General features: G+C 41.1%; 1 protein-coding gene across 1 annotated transcript in view; it reads left to right on the top strand.

The window, feature by feature from the left end:
- map3k22 (mitogen-activated protein kinase kinase kinase 22) overlaps nt 1–14,387 on the top strand; it is a 43,965-nt gene that overhangs the window by 1,896 nt on the left and 27,682 nt on the right. Inside the window, exons 2-3 of the mRNA XM_085362903.1 lie at nt 11,849–11,932; nt 13,907–13,951. Coding sequence (XP_085219029.1) covers nt 11,914–11,932; nt 13,907–13,951 — 64 coding nt within the window. The 5' untranslated portion in view covers nt 11,849–11,913. The remainder of the gene's footprint in view (nt 1–11,848; nt 11,933–13,906; nt 13,952–14,387) is intronic.

Genomic DNA, 14,387 nt, shown 5'->3' with positions numbered 1-14,387 from the left:
GATTACCAGCTGTGATAATATGGCTGCTGTTGTTTTCACCGAGTGTTCATGCATGTGCTATCGAGAGCAAAATGGCCTGTCAGGGATTTATTGGTATTTTCTTAGGTGTTTCTAACAAGACAACTTTTCCCTTTGCAGACCATAATGCAGAAACTGATGCTTGTCGTGACAATCACATAGTTTATCCAGCAGAGCTGCTCAGAATCCTGTGTCAGTAATACTCTACAGTAGGGCTGTTCGATATAACGATACATATCGGATCAGTTTACGCTATCGTTTGTTTCGTTGTGTCGCAAAATAAACTGTTTACAGCAACATTTTTTCATCGTTTTGATGGTCACTGTAGTGGCTATATTCATTTCTTAAAGTTATCTCTTTCTCTTATATTTAATATAACCACACTAAGGACGGACAAGCGCCTGTTTTTATGCGTAGCAACAACGACGGTAAAACCATCACGTGTCCGCTTGTTTATTTTCCACATAAACCTTTCACAATAAAGCTCAAGATCCTGTTGAGACTTTTCAAAATAAACTGAATCACGTGAAAGAGTATGTAGATTATTTATGGATGAAAAGCAAAAAAGAGCCGTCAGGTGCTAAAAAATAAACCTTAGACTCAAACGTTAGAACAGGCTTTTCCCCGCAGCACGCCTTGTAATAAATACTCACAAAGAAACGGCGGCCGTTACAACTTATGTCTAAAATGTATCGTTTCATGCATCGGTTAAAACACTTGACTCCAGGTACACGACGCCCAGCTGGAAACACTTCACACAAGTCGAGCTGCCAGAGGTTCACAGAATTTACAGAAAATGTTAAATTTTTGTGATTTATATCGTTATCGGGACAGTAGATGTCTTCTATCGGGATATGATATTTTGGTCATATCGCACAGCCCTACTCTGCAGTGAGTCCTGCAGCACATGTTGCAGAGTAGCGTCACAGCTGAGCAGACAGTGCAAAGTCAAACTGTCTTCATAGTGAATCGCAATCTATTTTGTGAAGTGCAGTGCTGCAAAGTTAATAGACAATAACTCCATTATTTGTTCCTATTTCTATACAACTCTTTTATACTGTATGTACAGTACTGTGCAAAAATCTTGAGCTACCCCTAATTTCTTGATATTTTGCAATGAAAGTGCGGCGGGGCAGCAATCTATTAAAATGCGCAAACATGCAAAAAAGTACTGTAAATAGTCACTGTTGTACCTGTGTCCTGGCCCCCTCTCTACATATTGACAGTTTGAACCAGAGCTTTCAAATTTGGATTCATCACTCCATCAGACCTGTTGCCACTGATTTTTCAGTCCATTTCTTGTGTAACATAGCCTCTCCTCTCCGTTTACCTTCCTTAAGAATGGTTTCTTGACAGCCAGTCTTCCACTGAGGCCATTTCTGATGAGGCTTCAGCAAACCGTAGATGGATCTGCTCAAGGTCCAGATGCATCTCTGAGGTCACGCGTCAGGTTCTTTGATGGATTTGTTAAAGACGTGACTTCCCGGTCATGTTCATCTGCTGTAGATTGTTTTTACTTCTGCCGCTTCTTGTTTTGTCCTCTTGTTGTCCAGTTTTGTCAAAAATGTTTAAGAACAAACTGCGCAACATCCTGAATTATGCCAAGTTTTCAGCAAATGACTCATTTGGAATCATTTTCTTGGTGCCAAAATACTATTTTACGCCTGTCACACTGTGTTATCTTTGGCATTTTATTGTGAATTCAGCTAAAGAAAGGGGAACAAATTATGTTTTTCCAGTGTGCTGGTAGTAACAAAGTAACAGAAGATACCATTTTAAAATGTTTTTCAGTTATCTGTTATACTGCATGTATACAGAGTGATTCATAGGTCAGCGTTAAGTGATGTAACAAACAAAAAAAAATCTTCAAGTACAAGGACTGGACTGAAAATCTGTGAAAAAGCACCAATGTCGAAAGAAAAACTTTAAAAAGGCCTCCAGAAAGCCTGGAGAACTGTTGCTCAAGACCACTTAAAAATTACAAGAAAGCCTTCAAAGCAAAATATAAAGAAATAAGGGGTATTTTGTGCAGCACTGTTTAAATCTATAAACACCAGATGTAAACAGATCAGTTTCAGATGTGTTTCTCAAAAATCTGGTTTGACTACAAAAACCAACCTTTGGTTTGGCAGCTTTTATAATATACATTTAAACTTTGAATGTATGAAGTCAGAGTTTGACGAAGGTTGTAGTCTAAGACATGGATACTGTGTGAAGACTGATGGACCAAAAGAGAAGACAAAGAAAACCTTTTTCAGTTCAGTTAATGGAAAGGTGCAGTTTAAAAATGTGGAATTGAGCTTCGGCTGTAGTTTTGTCCTTTTGATTTCCATCATTCTTTAATAGACTCCCCATAAAATCTGAGCTGAGTCCATGTCTGTCAGATTCACTTGAAAGCCAAAATCCTGGCTTTGATGCGCAGAGCAGAGAGAAAGTTTTCAGGAGCACTGCAGTTTTTATTTAAGGCTCATAATAAAAATGTTTAAATACCAACACTGACTCTTTCTAAAGAAGTTTAAGTGAACTTGTTGGTCATGTTGGTGCTGTGAAGTGCAAGTCACCATGCTCTGCCAGGTCTTTCTAGTAGATTGGTGAAAGACATCATTCAAAAGTAAAAGACTCATAAAAGCGTTTCAGGCTTTGATGAATCAGTCTGAGGTTGAATGAAACAAAGACTGTGTCGTCTGGTGTGACTAAAAAAGGGCATTGGCCTGATTTCTATGTACTGTATTTGCAAAGTGAAATAAAAGCCACATGGATTTCGCCAACTCTACGGCAAAGCCTGATAGTGGCAGTAACATATTTCCACAGCAGGAACTCGGAAGCAGATCCAAACCAAAGCAGCATATATTCAAATATACAAAGAGATCATGCTTAAGGAAAAATATACAGCCTCAGTGGAAAGATTGACTAAAAATGCTTTAGTGGTTTTGAGACTATTTTCTGTCTTTACCCAGCCAAACCCAGACATCCATGAAAAATCTGTAAATCGACTTCAAGATAACAGTTGTTGCACAGCTCGTGTTAACACGTCATGTTTAAAGAACACAGATTGACGCTGGACAAATACAGGTGTGTAGTGCTTCCTTTGCCACACATTGCTAAGAGTAGCATTACCATTACGTGCTGCTAGTTTACATAGATAAATTTAAGCCTCTTTTCATTCATCTCGGACACAGTTGCAACATGTTAGGACATGTTCTGTCACGATGTAGTTGCGCGGGGGGGGGGCAAAAATACGACTCTGATCGAATGTAAAGTGAGCCTACGACAAGCAGATATATGGACAAAGTGGAAGGACTTAGTCTGGGTCAGCTTACTTTATCTGTGAAAGTGCAGTAAGGTCCGGCCCCCGCTGCTCCAGAAACCAAGAGGAAGTTGTCCTGATTGAGCTTTGTCTGCACGGCTTTTTTGACCGTAAGGACGATGCCGTCAGCAGCAGCAGAGCCCGAAGCTGCAAGGACAGGCGGCCAGAGAGCAGAAAGTCTACATACTAAGTCATACATGTTGAGGCTTGTGTGTACACAGTTATATAAAATGCTACACAAGGCAGGTGTCATTCTTTTCCATGTGTAATGGTTTATCCCTATAAACAGAAGTGAGGCCAGTTTGCAGTTTGTTGCAGAGACTTTAAATAAAAATGACTCGGGAGACTCTTGGAACTTAATTATCACTTTGCTTTTGGATTCTTCACTGTCGCACTTATTTAGCCTCTGTGAGCATCAAATGCCCAGAACCGAGACGCTCTTCATGGATAAACAGCTTGCTGGCAAAGCCGAAACGCTTCCTTTAGTCTTCCTGAACCACAGCTGTTTGACATTCTGTCTCGTGAAATGGGTTTAAGTCCACGAGCTGTCTCTGCATGACTGCCTGTGGGTGGAGAAACACAATGAATCAATGTGCTTGTAACAGCATGCCACCTCGTAACGGAAAATACAGCTTACTTTACAGATCGTACAGATTTCTCTCGGGTGGTGAGTAGGGGTCTGGTGATCCAGGGAGTGGATGCATTGTGGATGGCAGGAGAAACCACTCTTTCTTTTGGCTATTTTTAGCCACTGCTGTGCGGTTGATGATAATGGAGGGCAGATCTACTTATCTCCTAGCTAACAGAGCCATCACTATCAATGAGGAAGATCATCTTACGCTGGAATCTGATTGGTAGCACTGGACTGAGTGAAGATAAAACACTGAGCTCCAGTTCATACACCTCTTTAGGTTCTGGTTACACGCCTTTCTCCCAACATTTGTACCGTCTTCTCAGATTGCCGCAAACAGAAGTGATGAAATGAAAGTTTAAACTTTCAAGCCAGCGTTCGACCCGGCAAACATGCTAAACCTTGATTGGTTCCAGATTTATAAAGCCTGACGTTTGCTGGTAATGTCTCTTTTATACCATTGGAAACTGACAGTGTTAAGAAATTTGACTTCAGGAAATTGATATAATGTTGACCTTGCATGCTGAAAATGGTATGCTAGCTTTCGGTGGTTAACCGATCATTTTAACCATGCACATCATCTGTTACCTGTTGCGTTACATCAGTTTTCCCCAAGTTGAATGTTCCAAGATGGTGTGATAAAGGGCTGCATGACTTTAGAACAGTGATATTCATTCATACAATGAAAATCTATTGGTTCTTCTGGAACAAAGTGAGCCATTGCATAACTGAAGTAGAATAAACAAAGATGACGATATCAACGTTGGCTGTTGGCCAGATTTCTATTTTTAAGCTTCGGTGTTTGCCTAGAATTTCGCAATCAGTGCATTCCTATGTAGGATGAAGGGAAAGCTGTTGGGTTTTGCAGCTTAAATGAAACTTTTAAATGGTTGTGCTGCATAAAATCTGCTTGTTTTGGACGTCCTTTTTTATAGTGTCGATGTAAACGTTTCAGTCTCCATCTTAGTTGCTTAAAATCGTGTGCAATATGAAGCAGTGGGTCTGAATGTGAGACTACAAGCTCCTTGGCTAAGCACTTAAGTTAGGCTTAAGTTAGCCACCGATCATTTGGTTTCACACCATAATAATCCTTTGTTTTATAGTCATATGGTATGACCAAGATTTATTAAAAAAAACAACTTTTTGACCCAAAATGAGCAACTGGTAAGGTTCATACTTGGTGATTTCCCCCTACATTTTCCCTCTTAATAAACCTTCTATCGCACTCATTTGTGCAAAGAGATAAGTTTAGTCATTGACCTTCTAGTGCAGCGTCTCTAACTGAACATGCATTTGACGTAGAGCTGGGCGATATGAGATTTTTTCATATCACGATATGTTTTTTTCATTTCAGGCGATAACTATATCTATCACGATATAAGCCAAATAACTATATTTGTAAGATTTAAATGTGCCGTTGCTCACAAGTAAAATGTGAAATAATCAGCAGCTTGTTTTTATTTAAATATTTATTTCCCATAATAAGTTCAACAGGGTAGATGTACTTAAGGAACATGAGACTTTTTCAGATAAAGGCAAATATTGCAAACTACACAAAAGGCAGCCGCTAAAGCGTTTAAGTTTCAAAATAGAACAAACAAAACAGACTAAATTGTCAATTCCACTTAGAAACAAAATATTAATTCTAAAAATAAATCTTAGTTTGTTTTACAGAAGAACAGACAAAACTGACTAACTTTTGTCAATATCAAATAAACTGAGAACTAAAAGGAAATTCTCAATCTCTCCTTGTTGTATAGCTGAGCTTTTCAAACAGTTTTAACAGTTACTTTAGTCTGACAAAAGCCGAATGACGAATTAGCGCTTCCAGTCAGAGACTGAGGCTACGTCCACACGTACACGAGTATTTTTGAAAACGGAGATTTCCGTTTTAAAAAATAATCCCGTCCACACATAAAGGCAGAAATGAAGGAAAACGCTGCTATGAACATGCCAAAGCAGCAGGTGGCGCTAGATTCCTAACCGTGCAGAAATGTTGGCCAATCAGAAGTCTAGAAGCCTCGGTGGGAAAAAGTAAACAAAGCTGGGGCATAGAAGCAGAACCGAGTCGTATGTGTGGAGGGACAGTAACTGTGTGTATATGTAAGCATTTAAACACTGCAGAGAGTAGAATTAACAGTAACAGTATTGTAGAAATTCATTTCACCGAAACAATAACGTGGCGCAGTGTGACGCATGCACCAGTTTATTGTATTTCCAGACTTGCTTTCGGCACAATTTACAGTGCACGCTACTCTGTTTTTTGTCAGACTTGAAATAGCCGAAATACCTTCACACTACGGAACTTCTATGGCTCTTCCGTTCGACAATCTCTCCGGCATTGGAACCATCATCTGTTTTCTCTTCGGTCACGCTCGGTTGATTTTTCTAGTCGGCACACTCATTTCCTCCATTATGCGCTGGCTCCATTACCCGCTGGCTGCTTCCCAAACAAACACACGTGCGGCTTGGCACTTGTGCTGTACGTAACAAGTCACGCGACGTGACGCTGCGGCTGTGATTGGTTCGGCTCTGCGCTACTTAATTTGGATTGGCTGACCTTTTTTTTTTTTTTTTTTAAGAGGACAAGAGCGGCGAGGTCTATCGCGATAGAGAAATTAAGCTATCGAGTAAAAGTTATATCGCGATACTTATCGTTCTATCGCCCAGCTCTAATTTGACGTATAAATAATGGCTTCACATCCAACGGGAAATTTCCTTTATTTGAAATACACCGTAGATTTAGTGCTGGAGGACAGGAAAAACCCTCTTCATGTGCTGTAGGACACAATCATTAAGCCTGTTGTTCCACTAAAGGGCTTAGATCTCTTCTCAGCAATAACTCTCCTGAGACAAAGAAAGGGGAACCAAGGTTATGATAAAGCGCTTAGGCCCCACACAGAATGACATTCTCCCACCCACACGTGTCTTCCACCACCCAGAGGTCCTCAACTGTGTCCCTGCATAGAAATCCCTCAGTGGGCTTATTGAGCAATAGGACATAAGGTATTGTCTTACTTCCCAGAATCGGCAAGCATAACCCTCTGACTCATGCGGGGTGGCCACAACACAATCTTGGCAAGCGTTTAGCAGACAGGACACCCCTGCTGCTGACCTTTTTTAAAAAGCGTAAGTCACCTAAATAGCCACGTCTCGCTTAATCACCCTGCACTTCCTGCGGGAGTTGCAATTCAGACAGTCCACCGGGTATTATGATGTCAGGCTTGCGATGCATTGTGCGGTTTCATTAACAGTAAAAGATGTTTGTTTTAACCTTATTTTGGATACAGCGACCTCCATTACGACCTTTGCTTTTGTTATAACAGGTAGTACTGTTGCTACACTGTAACAGGACCTTGGATGTATTTTGTCCACTGTTGCAGATCTGTTGGCTTCCAATAACTCCCACATGATTTGGAAATCATTTAGCAGACTCCTGAAACTTGAATGTGTAATTCATCACTGCCTGTAACATCTTGCCTGGATTAGCTGGTGTCACTTTGATTACTTGCACAACATAGGCGGTTTCACGTGTTTCATATCAAGCGTTGTTGGAACTGAAGGAAAAAAAACGGAAACTGTGGAGGTATTTGGGTTTAACGGTGTGTGTTATCGTTGGATGTCTCTTTCTCCCTGTTTCCATTCTTCAATCTGAACTGAGATGACCGTATGATGAGAAATATTACAGGAAGAATAAAAGGGACCAGAATAGCCTGGTGCTTTGCATATCTTCCACAGGTATACTGCCACAACATTCCTTTATCTCATCACTGATCACTTCCTCTTCTGATGTCTGTGGATCAATTTCTTGTTCTGTGATTGTTGGAGAGGGGAAACCCAGCACCCAACCCCGTCAAATAAGAAAAAAAAATATCTAGAGGTTGACCTCTGAAATGGTGATTTCTCTGGGACTCCATGTCAAGAGTGATGTCACATATGAGATCATGCTGCTTTGGCTATCAGGCAGCTGGAGGACAGACCTCCCACTTTCTCTAGTCTAAATTAGGAGGGTGTTTCCCTCAGAGATGTGGCCCACTTAGTTACTTAGTTGGAGAGTGATGTATAGACCTGTAGAAGGTTAGTGTACAGGCGTGCGGTTGAAGAGTTTAGCTCTCCTTTGTTATTTCTCTATAAAGCGCCGTTCTCTTATGTAGTGACAAAGGAGAGGTATCTAACAGTGAAACATTAGCCTGCCTGACTGCTGACTTTTCCCTCCATATCTTGACGGTGGAGTGCGTCACAGTGTTTCAGACACTTCTGGAGCATTTGCAGGCTCAATGCATGCTTTTCCTCATAGACCATCTAGCGCACAGACTTGACAGTCCCCTCTCGTAAGACACGTGGCTGCTGAGCAACAAGAGCGAGCGGCGATTAGCATTTGATCTTCAACAAGCGGGGCTGTCACATTACCCGCCTGCCAAGAAGTGTGTGGAGAACTGGGCTTGCGATCAGTGGGTACCACTAGCCTGGCATCATGCTGGGCAGAGGAGGGAAGCAGATGGCCCATCTGGTGACTTGCTGGCATAAAACAGAGGCTGTTCTGTTCCTGTGTGCGTGCGTGCATTTGTGTGTGGCATCAACAGACTGGGCGACGTGGTGTTAGGAGACCACCTGTCTCGTGGCTCATCGTCTCTTTCATGTGTGGTCAACGGAACCGTACAGGCGGAGCTTTGCTCGTATTCCCTTTCCTAATAACGTCCTGGTCTTTACACCAGATGTACCGAACACACTGAATTAGAGCTGGGCGATATGAGATTTTTTCATATCACGATATGTTTTTTTCATTTCAGGCGATAACGATATCTATCACGATATAAGCCAAATAACTATATTTGTAAGATTTAAATGTGCCGTTGCTCACAAGTAAAATGTGAAATAATCAGCAGCTTGTTTTTATTTAAATATTTATTTCCCATAATAAGTTCAACAGGGTAGATGTACTTAAGGAACATGAGACTTTTTCAGATAAATAAAGGCAAATATTGCAAACTACACAAAAGGCAGCCGCTAAAGCGTTTAAGTTTCAAAATAGAACAAATGAAACAAACTACTAAATTGTCAATTCCACTTAGAAACAAAATATTAATTCTAAAAATAAATCTTAGTTTGTTTTACAGAAGAACAGACAAAACTGACTAACTTTTGTCAATATCAAATAAACTGAGAACTAAAAGGAAATTCTCAATCTCTCCTTGTTGTATAGCTGAGCTTTTCAAACAGTTTTAACAGTTACTTTAGTCTGACAAAAGCCGAATGACGAATTAGCGCTTCCAGTCAGAGACTGAGGCTACGTCCACACGTACACGGGTATTTTTGAAAACGGAGATTTTCCGTTTCCGTTTTAAAAAATAATCCCGTCCACACATAAAGGCAGAAATGAAGGAAAACGCTGCTATGAACATGCCAAAGCAGCAGGTGGCGCTAGATTCCTAACCGTGCAGAAATGTTGGCCAATCAGAAGTCTAGAAGCCTCGGTGGGAAAAAGTAAACAAAGCTGGGGCATAGAAGCAGAACCGAGTCGTATGTGTGGAGGGACAGTAAACACTGCAGAGAGTAGAATTAACAGTAACAGTATTGTAGAAATTCATTTCACTGAAACAATAACGTGGCGCACAGTGTGACGCATGCACCAGTTTATTGTATTTCCAGACTTGCTTTCGGCACAATTTACAGTGCATGCTACTCTGTTTTTTGTCAGACTTGAAATAGCCGAAATACCGTCACACTACGGAACTTCTATGGCTCTTCCGTTCGACAATCTCTCCGGCATTGGAACCATCATCTGTTTTCTCTTCGGTCACGCTCGGTTGACTTTTCTAGTCGGCACACTCATTTCCTCCATTACGCGCTGGCTCCATTACCCGCTGGCTGCTTCCCAAACAAACACACGTGCGGCTTGGCACTTGTGCTGTAAGTAACAAGTCACGCGACGTGACGCTGCGGCTGTGATTGGTTCGGCTCTGTGCTACTTAATTTGGATTGGCTGACCTTTTTTTTTTTTTTTTTTTTTTTTAAGAGGACAAGAGCGGCGAGGTCTATCGCGATAGCTTAATTTCTCTATCGAGTAAAAGTTATATCGCGATACATATCGTTATCGTTCTATCGCCCAGCTCTACACTGAATATATTAGTTCTTTGCAATCGTATTATCCGGTGAATTCAGCCAAATTTAACGCTGGTATCACGACACATTTAGAGCACCCTTGCTCTTCCACATTTCCTTTAAGTTTCAGCTTTCCAGCTTTTTAGCTCGTGTGATGCCAGTGCACTGACAGCAGTACCCTGTCTGTTCCCTTGTTCAAACTCTGTTGGCACTCTGTGACTCTACCCCTCAGGCTGTAAATTGCTCCAGTGGCCGCTTTTTATTGCTTTTATGAAAAGTTTTCTGGCTGACACAAAGAGAAAGTGTTTGTGTCTCTGCAGGCACGCCGGAGCATTTATCTGGGCTCAGTGGGGTAACACAGACTTTGGCGTAGGTGAAAACACACAAACTGGATTTCTTTTGTGTTTTAATTTCCTTTTGTGGCTTGCGTTTGCTATTTTGTTTTCCGTATTAGCTCTTCTCTTCACTGTGGTGTTCTGACTTTGAGCTGGACCGTCCAGTTAACCATGCGATTGCGGAGTTTACGGCAAGGAATTAGAGCAGCATTACTCAGGGATTTTAGCCAAAACTGACATCAAGTGTGTCACCGGTGACTCTGCTAGTGTCAGACTGTAGCCACTGACAACAGTAGCTGTGATTTTTGTGTTGTCTGTGTGTAGCAACGAGCAGCCATTAGCAGCTAGGCCTCTGATTGCTCAGCCAAAAGAACCTTTTAACCCTCTACTGCAAGAAGAACTTGTGTAACTAAAATGTAGTTTTGCTTCATCTAAATACCCAGAGCTGCTAGGTAATATGTGGCTAACATTAGCAATCTGAGCTTCAATTAAGATTGAATTTCCCATGTAGCTAGCAATCACTCATAGCTAGAAGTGTATTTTAGCATTTACTAAAAATAATATCGCGTTACGTTTGAGCTCAATTGCTTTTCTTCAAGCTGCTTCAAGCTGTCTTTAAATGGATGTAAACATAGGTTTAAAAAGGTCTTGACCTTTTTTGGATTTCTGAAGTGTGCACAATACCTTCTATGGCTCTGTGATTGATGCTGTAATGGGGAACACACTGAAGTCCCAACCACTGCAAATATTCAAATACCACAACACCGTTTGGAGCAGCTGAGGCACTAGTTCTTGTTCCTCTTTTTTTTTGTTGTTGTTGCATAGACTGCATTCAAAGAACAAACAAATGCTTCCTGCAGTCTTTGCGTGAGAAATATGTGCACGTTGGCCTGTTTAAGGGGAACGCTTCAGTGGCCGTAAGCATGAAGTGGTGATGCACGAATACTGTGAGATGGATGTATTTGGCTTGAGATCTACCATAAGCATGCATTTTCACTCACTGTGCTGACTGCAACACAAAATACGGATGCGAGTACAGATTCTCCGCTACTTTGTTTTGGAAATTCTCATGGTCTTTACTTGCGGCAGGTGTTCGGGCAAACCCCCACGCCCGCCTTCACTGATGCCGTCTTGCGGTTTTTGTGGTGGCAGTAAACACACACCGGGGGCATTCACGGGACTATGACTAATGGCTTTCATGCTATTTTTCAGAGTAGAGGATATGTCAATCTCAGGAGACTAGTTTAAATAAAAAAAATAAAAAAAAAAGAACAAATAAAAAACACAAGCAGTCACACCGTTGTGGAAAAATAACGCGCTGTGTTGATACTACCACCTGCGTCCTGTTTTGTCTTTGTTTTTGTGCACTCTCAGAAATAATGCTCGCCTCGCTGAAAGAAAATGGCACAGTTCTTGGATGTTGAAACCTTGTTGTTTTTTTTGCCTCACTCTCAGGGTGAAGTCTTCAGCAGCAGAGAGAAGTTGAGCTCCGTGCTCTAGTTCAACAGGGCCACTTCCTGATGATGACAGTAAACATGGGTGAGTAGCGTTTGAAAGCGAGTTGCTTTAGGCTGCACTGTGTACGTACAGAAACATGCTTGCTTACTGGGAATATACACACCTCTCGCTCTTCCTCTGGCAGGAACAGTGCAGAGAAAAACAACACATGTAAAAGCACAGTGTTAAAAAAAAAAAAAAAAAAAGAGGGAAAGAAAAGACAGTTATTTTCAGATTTTGCATTGTTTTTTTTTTTCTGTTGTTCCTCATTTTTAAACCTTTCCTCAGATATGAAGTCTTGATTTTGGCAACTTGAAGGTTGTAGAAGAGAAAAATAACGCCTTAAAACCTTTAACAACAGTGTGCATGTTTCCAGTGTACTGTGTTTATTTATCTCCTGCAAAATAAACTGTATAAGAATGTCTCTGAATGCACTCATGCATGCCTAAATTATGCAAAAAAAAAAATTTGCTAGCTGTGGACGCAGTGCTGTAAAAAAGTATCCGCACCCTTCCTGATTTTTTTTAGTTATTTTGCATATTTGTCACAATCGCATGTTTCAGACAAAGTAAATTTCATGTAAATAATATTAGACATGAATAAATACAACATGCAGTTAATGAAGAAATGAAATGACCATTTTATTTACTAAGGGAAATAAGTCATCCAAACCTATCTGACCCTGTGTGGAAAAAGTAATTGTCCCCACAACCTGAGGAGTGTTTGTGCCACCCTTGGCAGCAAGAACTGCAATCAAGTGTTTGCGATAACTGGAATGAAGTGTTTTACATCATAGAGGAGGAACTTTGGCCCACTATTCTTGGGTTCCTGCTTCCAGAACAAAATGCTTGGATGTGCATTAGAAGTTAGTGAGGGTGATCTCTGCCTATGCAGCTTACTAGGGCTACCCTTGGAAAAAAACCCTGATCTGGTGGTTGTCACACCACATCCTTTTTGACACACATTGAGGTCTCAAAACACATTACAGGAGGTTTTCAAATGCTATCATTATGGGGGAGAAATTAAGGTTCAGCAAAAGCATTGCAATCAAATTTGAGTCTGGACTTTGACTAGGCCACTCCAAAACCTTTATGCTGGTTTTTTATTGTTTTTTTTTTTTATTGTTTTTTTTTGCGTCATTCAGAGGTGGACTTGCTGGTGTTTTTTGGATCATTGTCCTTCTGCATAACCCAACTTGAGCTTTAGAACACAAACTGATCGCCCGACAGTCTCGTTCAGGATTTTCTGGTAGAGAGACGAATTCATGGTTCCATCAATTACGACAAGTCGTCCAGGTCCTGACGCAGCAAAGCAGCCACAGACCATCGCACTACCATCATTATGTTTGACTGTTGGCTTGATGTTCTTTGGTCAGCAGTGTTTTTTTCCTTTGAACTCTCCCATGGAGGCCATTTTTGCCCATTGTCTTTCTTGTTGTTGAATCCTGAACTTTGACCTTAACTGATGCGAGGCTTTCAGTTCCTTAGATGTTGTTCTGAATTGTTTTATGACAACCTGGATGAGTCATTGATCTGCTCTGGGGAGTAATTTGGTAGGTTGGCCACTCACCACTGTGCCAAGTTTTCTTCATTTGTGGATAATGGCTCTCACCGTGGTTCACTGGAATCCCAAAGCCTTAGAAATGGCTTTGTAACACTTAACAGACTGACAGATGTCCATGACGTTGTTACTCAGCTGGTTCTTTAGCTCAAGATCTTTTAGCTTACTTCACTTTTGTCACACGGGTTCTTTTGGGGTTATAGGGTTTTTTTCCCCCAAAAAATGAAATCATCATTTAAAAATTTATTTTTTTTTAATTTGCATTTACACATAAGTGTGACAAATATGCAAAAAATGTGGATGGGGATGAATGCTTTTCACAGCACTGCATGTTGTTGTTTCTCAACAGTAGATTCTCTGAACTCAAAGTATCAGCAGCCAGCATATGCTGTCAATTGTTTTATTTTGGACCTGCTTTCACTGTGATCCAAAATGATGATGTTTTTTTTTCCACAGATGACGGTCTCCAAAATGGATCTGGACAGCACAGAAACTCACAAGGTAAACACCCAGCCTTGATGGAGCTACAGGAATTGTATGACATACTAGGCCTGTTCTGTAAATGTATGTAATGCTTTCTGGACAAAAGAAGAAATCAGCCCCACAGTCACGTCAGTGTGTTACGTAAGGTTTTCCACCTGACATAAATGTTGCTGCATGTGGTTGTTCTTGGCATTGGGCTTGGCGTGTCCATGCATCAGTGCAACAACGCGAATGGCTGGAAGCGTTTCCTGATCCAGGTGTTATAAAGATGATTTAAGTTTTGGAAACGGGAGCAGGAATTGTGCGATGCAACCTCTACCCTCTGGCGTTATGGAATTCTCCTGTAGATTTTTTCCTGCTCTTTTAGACGGTGTGCGTCTCTTATTTTAGCGTGGCTTCGTATGAAGTCTTTCAGCTCTGTCGAGAGTTCAGTAAATAGAGCTGCAGCAAATTT

The sequence above is a fragment of the Diplotaxodon limnothrissa genome, linkage group LG9 (assembly GCF_057381915.1).
Source record: "Diplotaxodon limnothrissa isolate DT_005_m linkage group LG9, D_limnothrissa_male_GT1.1, whole genome shotgun sequence".
In the NCBI taxonomy this organism is placed as follows: Eukaryota; Metazoa; Chordata; class Actinopteri; order Cichliformes; family Cichlidae; genus Diplotaxodon; species Diplotaxodon limnothrissa.
This window is presented reverse-complemented; position numbering and strand designations above follow the sequence as displayed.